Raw genomic sequence first — 7,619 nt, 5'->3', positions numbered from 1 at the left:
ACCGGCCGGCGCCCGCGGAACCAACGGGCCGCTACCCGCGTGGGCGACACGGCGCTTCCCTCGCGCGGGACCGCCCGCCCCTCCGGAAGCCGGCCAGCCCCCCGCGGGGGCGGTGATTGGCTGGCGGCGTGGCGGCGCTGCGCTGCGATTGGCCCTGCCCGCCGAGGGCGGGGCGGGGCCCCGCCCGCTTCCCCGGCGAGGCGGGGAAGAAGGGCGGGCGGTGGCGCCAAGATGGCGGTGCAGGCCGTGCACTTGGAGGCCGACGCCTTCCTCGTGTGCCTTAATCACGCGCTGAGCACCGAGAAGGAGGAGGTCATGGGGCTCTGCATCGGGGAGGTACCGGCGCCGCGCCYGGGGGAGCGCGGCTCGGCCTGGGGCGGCTCTGCCAGTGCGGGCTGGCGCCGCTGGCTGCTGCGGCAGTGAAAACTTGGCCCGGGAGAGTCGCTGCCCGCGCAGCCTGGCTGTGTTTTGATGCGTGCTTMTGCTCTGCTGGCAGTACGACAGCAGCTTTTTCCTCGAGGCGGCTGTTTCTTCAGCAGGGAAGCAGTTGATTTTCTTTCTCTTTTATCCCCAGGTTGATACCAGCAGAATTGTCCACATCCATTCTGTGATCATCCTGCGCCGCTCTGATAAGAGGAAAGACCGTGTGGAAATTTCTCCAGAGCAGCTTTCAGCTGCCTCTACTGAAGCAGAGATATCCTTTCCCAGAGACAACAGCAAACCTGCCAGCCCAGTGGTTTAGCTCGGACCTCTTCTTGCATGCAGTTGTTTAAGACTTATTCTAGACTGTCTGAATTTGCCAGCTGCTTCCCTCCCACAATTCAGATCAGAAAGCCAGGCTGGCATTTGCCTTTCTGTAGAGTTTAGGTTGGTTTCAGCATTTGCAGTGGAGTTGTGTAATAACTAATTATTATAATTGATGTGCCCTTTTAATTATAAATAAGGGTAGCTCTAAATTACAATTTTAAGGGGGGTGGCAGTTCAGCTTACAGATGCAAATTCTTCTGTATTTCCAGTTAGCAACAACTAATAAATATAGCAAGGAAACCTATTAGAAAGTGAAAGGTTAACAAGTCTCTGTTTCCAAGGGTGGTGCATTGTAGGGCTTTTTCCCTCTATAACCTTAAGGATGCTGTACTAGACAGCTTGCTTACATGTCAGTTATTTCCACATGCAAACCAAATGTATTTTGCTTCTGCTTAACAACAGAGGTGTTCTACTTATGATGGGGAAAGAGGCTTCCATCAGTTTTCTGCTAAGTGTCTTGTCACTTCTCTAAAGTGATCTGTAAATCTTGGGAGGGTGGGTGTTTTGTTTTGTTTTGTTTTAAACTCTGTCCCATTCTTGCTGGTTTTGGTGGTACGAAAACTGGTTCCTTTTGCTCTGTTAGTTTCAGAAGAACCTTGACTGACACACAGGTTGGCTGAAATGACGGGACGGCCCATGAGAGTTGTGGGCTGGTATCACTCTCATCCTCATATCACTGTCTGGCCATCGCATGTGGGTAAGAGAAGTCTTGGACGAGGCTCTGTATGAAAACATGTAGCTTGCTAACTGCGTTACTCAAATCTACTGGATTACTCAAAATCTGCTGGATCCACGCTTCACAACTATCAAAGTTACAGTGTTCYTTGGATTAGTGATATAGGCCGATTCTCCTTGTAGGACAGGGCTGCTCAGCCTTCCTGGCTTTGTGAGCCTTGTCCTGAGGTTCTCGTTAGCTCGGGAACCACCATGCAYGCTTAACAGACCTGTAGGGAATGAGAGTTCCTGGCATGGTTCACAGGTGGGAGATGTTGGTTTCCCAAAGGGCCTCTGTCGATGAGATTGTCTTAATGGGCTTTGGGAAATAGCACGCTCCTGTTTGTGGGATGTAACCCCAGCCCAGGAGCTGTGCTTCAGGCACTCAAATTGCATATGATTCAGTAGTCAGAGATTAGCTGTCCTGGTTGCTACTGTTCTTCCAGACAAGTAGAGCTGCAAACAGGGGGCATGGGAAATGTCAAAAGACCTGGGAGAACGATGGTCCTGCCATGTTGTTGTTTTGACAGCTGTGTTGATGCAAAAATTTCTTTTAAAGAACTATGCAAGTAATTTACATGTATTGGATGTGCATGGTTGTATGGCTGATCTACAGCTCAAGGCTGATAGTAAGATTTGGGTTTTTTTTTCTTCCCTCATTATCTCATCTTCTGTTGTTAAGATTTGCTGCTTAGTTCTATTTTTAAGTTGGATCAAGGTGTTTCCACGTTCTGTGAAAAAAAGGCTGCTTTCCTTTAAAACTGGTTGCCTTTTGTTTGTCTTTTAACTTAGTGTCCTGAAGTTCTTTGAAATAAAGCTTTTGATTGTTTCCAGATTCTAGAGCCACCCTTCAAAGGGTAGCAGGTCTTCTCTCAGTTCAGATGACGAGTGAAATTCTCCTTGTCTTTCTCTTTTTCCTTTTTTTTTTTTTCCTCCCATCTCCTGTTCCCTTGTCTGCAGATGTCCGTACTCAAGCTATGTATCAGATGATGGACCAGGGTTTTGTAGGGCTTATTTTCTCCTGTTTCATTGAGGACAAAAACACAAAGGTAGGCAACTTAAAAATGTGGATAAACTCTTCAGGCACTCATGAAGGTGTCAACGCTGGGGCAAAACTGAAATCTTCTGTTTGCCCTTGGATGCAGCCTGCAGTGAGGGCTGCGCTCTTTGCAGCAAGGTCAAAGCATAGCTAAAATGTTGATGTTTGGGGCATGATCCTGATTCACAGAAAAATAAGTTATTACTCTCTCCTGATCCGCAGTCTGGTTTGATAGTCAGTAGAGCTGTGTGKTTCTGGAACTGAATCAGTTAGCTGGTTCGGTATGTGTGCATTGAAAGAATGAATACCTATGATCTGTTTGGCAGAACAGGCTTATTTTGTCTTTGTGCCCCTTGTGGGGCCCCTTGTGCYTTTTTGGAGTACTTAAACTATCTGAGATGCTACTACAGTGTGAGRTGAGCTGGCAGTGGTGTCTCTTCTSTAGGTTTTTCAAGAAGCTGTAAGATWTTTTTCTTCTTAGCTAGCAGGTCTGTTGGYATCTGYTTGTCAATRTTGCCAATCAAAGCAGAAGTCACTTACCTTTGCAATCTGTTTAAAATGCTTTTTGAAAGCATATTCTGCTTCCTAAAGGAATTTTGGATTTTACTTCACCCCCCCCCCCATCTTGGAATATGACTTTCTGCTGACTCTCTTAGACAGGCAGGATTCTCTACACCTGTTTCCAGTCCATTCAAGCCCAGAAGAGTTCTGAGTAAGTACAGCAAGAGAATGCATCTGGCTTCAGGTTGTATTTGATTTCATCTCTCCTTTTGATAATCAGCTTTCTGGGTTGTCTCAAATGAGTGGCTTCAGGTTCATAACGAGTAACAAATACTGTATAGAGATGTCTAAACAAGATGTCATTATTTCTGTTAATTGAATATGCTCAAAGAGAACCTGAACAGTAGAGCTGACTGATTTAGCCTAGATAGCTTAGGCACTYGAGACCTGGTGCAGAATGTAGTAGTTCAGGTCTGAATTTGAGTTGTTATCTGTCTAGTCTGGGCCTGAATCTTTGCTGTAATCAGCTGTGTAGAAGGGCTCTTGCTTTTAACTCTGGAGTCTTTCCTAAGTGGTATACTCCAGTGGTGTAGGGTCCCCATTCTGGACACACGCTCTGCGTCATACTGTCCGTGCTGACAGTCTGCTCACTGTGGGGGGTATATCTTTCTGGCCACACTGTTGTCGCAAAGTTTAAAAGGCTTCCACTTGCCTGTCARTACAGGCATGTGTTCCCAAAGTTAAACCTGTGATGATGCTGTGCATTGGACAGACTGCAGGCTTACTGAAGGCCTTTTTGCTCTGCTGCTTTGAAGTTAACTGCATTTGATACCTTTTTAGATATGAAAGGATTGAAATTCCTATTCATGTTGTCCCCCATGAAACCATTGGTAAAGTGTGCCTGGAATCAGCTGTAGAGCTGCCCAAGATCCTTTGCCAGGAAGAGCAAGATGCCTACAGGAGAATTCACAGGTAAAGATGCTGGGGCTGCGCTCTTCTCTGAGACTGTCTTTGCTAACAGCTTCTGCAGTGGCTGTACTTCAAAGCACCATAGTCTTAGCATGGGTGTAAAAATTGAGAAGCATTAGCACTTCATGTGCCTTTGTGGGAGAACTATTTGAATACCTTCATGTTAAAAGAGTTCAAGCACGCTCTGCCTTGCGTAATAACATGTGACTTGCACACTGTTCCTATGGCACAAGAGCTAAGTGTAACTGCTTTTCTGCTGCAACAGAAAAGAGCTAGAGCATGTATGAGCTTGTAGTGGCACTTTAGTGTTGTTGCTGTGCGTGATTGTAAGTAGTGTTTAACAAGCGTAAGAGTGCTGAGAAGAGCWGCCTGAAAAATGAGATTAGATGTCRGCTGGGTGGCTTTTCTTGCCTCTGGCACTCAGGAGATGCGATGTTTTTGTGCAGCAAGTGGCTGGTTTGTTACTGTTTTGAATGTACAGGGCTTCTAACAAACGAAGAGGTTTAGAAGTACCTGCAGTGTCAGTAGGTAGCTGTTTCTGTAGTATGCATTTGCCTAACACACAGTTTACTACTGTCTTGTCACCAATGTGCATTCTGTTCATTCTCTTAGCCTCACCCATCTAGACTCCGTAACCAAGATTCATAATGGCTCAGGTAAGGTTTCCTCTTTTGCCTGTGTGAGTGTTGGAGGAGGCTCTGAGAGCTGAACCTTAAAGGTCGCTTTCTCCCTGCCTGCAGGGGACAGTAGACCACAGTTGTGTAACAGTCCTCACGAGCTGCAGTGCCCGCTTGRTTATATTTGTTTTTGTAAATAACCACAGAAGTACTTTAATTCTTTTTATTATTATTTTAACCATAGAGTTTGTTTCCAATCCCAAACACTGTGTAACCTGAAGAACTTCCTGTGATTGTGTTACCTTGTTAGATAAAGTCTGGAGGAGGGATAGAAATGTTACTAAACACCTCAAAGGCAAATACCAAGGGTTGTAAAATAACCTGATCCCAAGAAAAGGAATGCCATTGTATCCTTTGGATTCCTTAAGGAATTCTTCATTGAGTTGTTTAAAGTTGCAGTAGAACTCTTTTTTCCTCTTTTTTCCACTCTTAAAACAGCAAGGGATGATTGTTTTGGTGAGTCTTAAAGCATGTGTACTTATCAGCCAGGTGCTACTTACTACTTCTGGCAGTTCATATATGTTATGCCCCTATGGCATCTTTGCTCTTGCCAGTGAGTTAGACTGGATCCTGGTCCCCTTCCTGTTGTAAGATAAATACCTTTTCATCCATCCTGACCTGTTCAGTAGACATGAGATTATTAGCTTCTGCATGTGGAAATGAATTAGCATCGATGATGGCCTATACACAGTTTTCCAGATTCCCTTTGTTGATCTGCCCTCCCTCCCCAGGTGTCTAAAGGTGAGGTCAAAATAACTTGTTTCCTTCTTTGACAAGCTACTGATTCCGACTCTTTCCTGTCGGGGTCTCCAGTTGCCCTAGCCAGGATCCTGTAGAGTGGTTTTTGGCACTCCATAATGCTCTTGGCTTTGGGAGTTTTGTAGCACACTAAGTTATTTGTGTATTTGCACTGGCATGATGTGTTATTGCTCTTTCCAGTGTTCACGAAGAACCTCTGCAGCCAGATGTCTGCCATCAGTGGGCCACTTCTTCAGTGGCTGGAGGACAGACTGGAGCAGAACAAACAGCGGGTGCAGGAGCTGCAGCAGGAGAAGGAGCAGCTTTTGGAGGAATTAGCTGCTTTGGAGTGAAAGAGGAAACAGACCTTTCAGAAAAGAGACATGAATAAAACTCTGCAAGACCTACCTGTGGCTGAAAGGTGGCCCCGTGTTGCCTCCCGGTGAAGATACTATCTGGGCCTCTTGTCTTGCTCCATGCAGCAAAGAGCACCCCTACAGGATAAGGGCTCCCATCTGCCCCAGCTTGGTGGAGAGCAGTGGTGTCTCTCCGGGTGCTCCGTGAAGCAGTGCAGTTCTAGCTCAGTGGTAGGGTTAGGCAGCATCTCTTGGTAGGAGAGACTTCGGTTCTGGAGGGTGCACACCTGGGGAACATATTGTTTCCACCTCCCGTGTGTTTTGACAGAAGTCCTACTGCTTTACGTGTATGCCAGGAGCCTAGAACAGGAGGATTAGAGGGGAAGGGAGTTAGTCTCTCTGCAGTCGTTTCTGATGCTGCCAACTTCTGCCTTCTTTTAGTAGCTTCAGTCAGCCATGATCTTACATCTAGTAATGTTCTGGATTACAGGTTGTTCACTAGGCAGGTAAGAGGTGGGAGGGATCTTGGACATAGGGTCGATGCTCTGTGTACTTCAAACCAAATAAAGAATTCCAAAGCCAGAGCTGTTCGGAGTAGAAGTGAAATGGATGCTGCATCAAAGTGGCAGTGCCTGCGTTTTTGGATTCTGGTTTTGCCTATTTCTGTAYTGGTGTTGTGTACTCAGCACTGAGGCTCTCTGCAAAATGGATTGTTTCTACTGGACCGAGTTTTGAGAAGTGTAGCCATTTCCAGGAGGGAAGAAAAAGATGCTTGGAAGAACTGATAGATACATGAGTCTTTCATTTCTGTATGCTGCACTTCATTGGCTTGAAACTGAAGAAAATACCTGTGTTGTTGAAATGATTCTTTAAATGTCCTTGCTGTGGGATTTCAGAGCAGCTCAAGTCCATGTGTGTTGTCATCTGCATCCAGTTATGTGATGTTTATTCCATCTGAGTGGAAGAACTAACAGCATAGTTAACTTCTGTTTTAGCTCTTTGTTCCTATGTAGATTCTTAATCTGAAGCCTTACATGCTCAAAGAGATGAAAATGAGGAACTGCCTGTACTACTGCAATGGAAGTTCTTGCCTGTTGTGATGTTTTTGGCAACTTACTGGCTTGACTGCTGGTTTGGAAGGGTGAAAGTAAAGTAGCTGAGAAAGAAATGTTCCCTTTCTTGATTAGCAACTGTAAATTGCCCTTGGCTTTGGAAGTTCTTCAATTCCAAAAACAAAAGAAGTCAGGATGTTTGTCAGACTTCTTTTCAGTCTTCCTGCACTGATACAAGCAAAATCCCGAATAGTAAAACTTTGAAGGTAGAACACTCAATTTCAACTCTTTGGCCATTCATAAATTGCAAATTGTAAGACACAGACAAAAAGAAATTTTGTTCCATTTCTGTTGTTCTCTTTCCTAGTTTAAGTGCTTCTTTCTTTGACCTTCACTGTGCGTGATGCTTCACTGCCTTTAGGCCTGAGGATGTGTTACTTGAAGATCACTTGGCACTCCTGGGCCCCGCAGCATCCTTCTAAGACTATCCCAGTCTTAGAAAATCTGCTCTCTTGCAGTCCAGGCCTGTGATCTTTGCTATTTATCTTGCTTCACTTCTCTTAGGATACCAGCCAGGATCTCTGGATTTTCCCTGTTCTCCAGGAAGGCTGTGAGCAAAGAAATTCCCTTTGCTAGGGCCTCTTTCAGCTTGATTTTGCTGAGGGCCTGTGACAGGAAGAAGCTAATCTGTTTTTAGACATGACACCTGCCCCCCTCATCCTTCCTCAACAGACTGAAAACATGTCAAATGCTCTATCCCTTGGAA

General features: G+C 45.6%; 1 protein-coding gene across 1 annotated transcript; it reads left to right on the top strand.

The window, feature by feature from the left end:
• Positions 1-181: 181 nt before the first annotated feature.
• On the top strand, positions 182-6,969 carry BRCC3 (BRCA1/BRCA2-containing complex subunit 3). Its single transcript, XM_085314868.1, has 8 exons — positions 182-336; positions 575-695; positions 1,418-1,504; positions 2,482-2,570; positions 3,217-3,272; positions 3,902-4,033; positions 4,643-4,686; positions 5,647-6,969. Exons 1-8 carry the CDS (start codon positions 232-234, stop codon positions 5,796-5,798), a joined length of 786 nt encoding a protein of 261 aa, XP_085170994.1. The 5' UTR covers positions 182-231; the 3' UTR covers positions 5,799-6,969.
• Positions 6,970-7,619: the final 650 nt, after the last annotated feature.

Source organism: Rhea americana, unplaced genomic scaffold (assembly GCF_003343005.1).
Source record: "Rhea americana isolate MKP2758 unplaced genomic scaffold, rheAme1 scaffold_413, whole genome shotgun sequence".
In the NCBI taxonomy this organism is placed as follows: domain Eukaryota; kingdom Metazoa; phylum Chordata; class Aves; order Rheiformes; family Rheidae; genus Rhea; species Rhea americana.
Note: the sequence above shows the minus strand (reverse complement) of the source record. Positions and strands in the feature narration are given on the sequence as shown.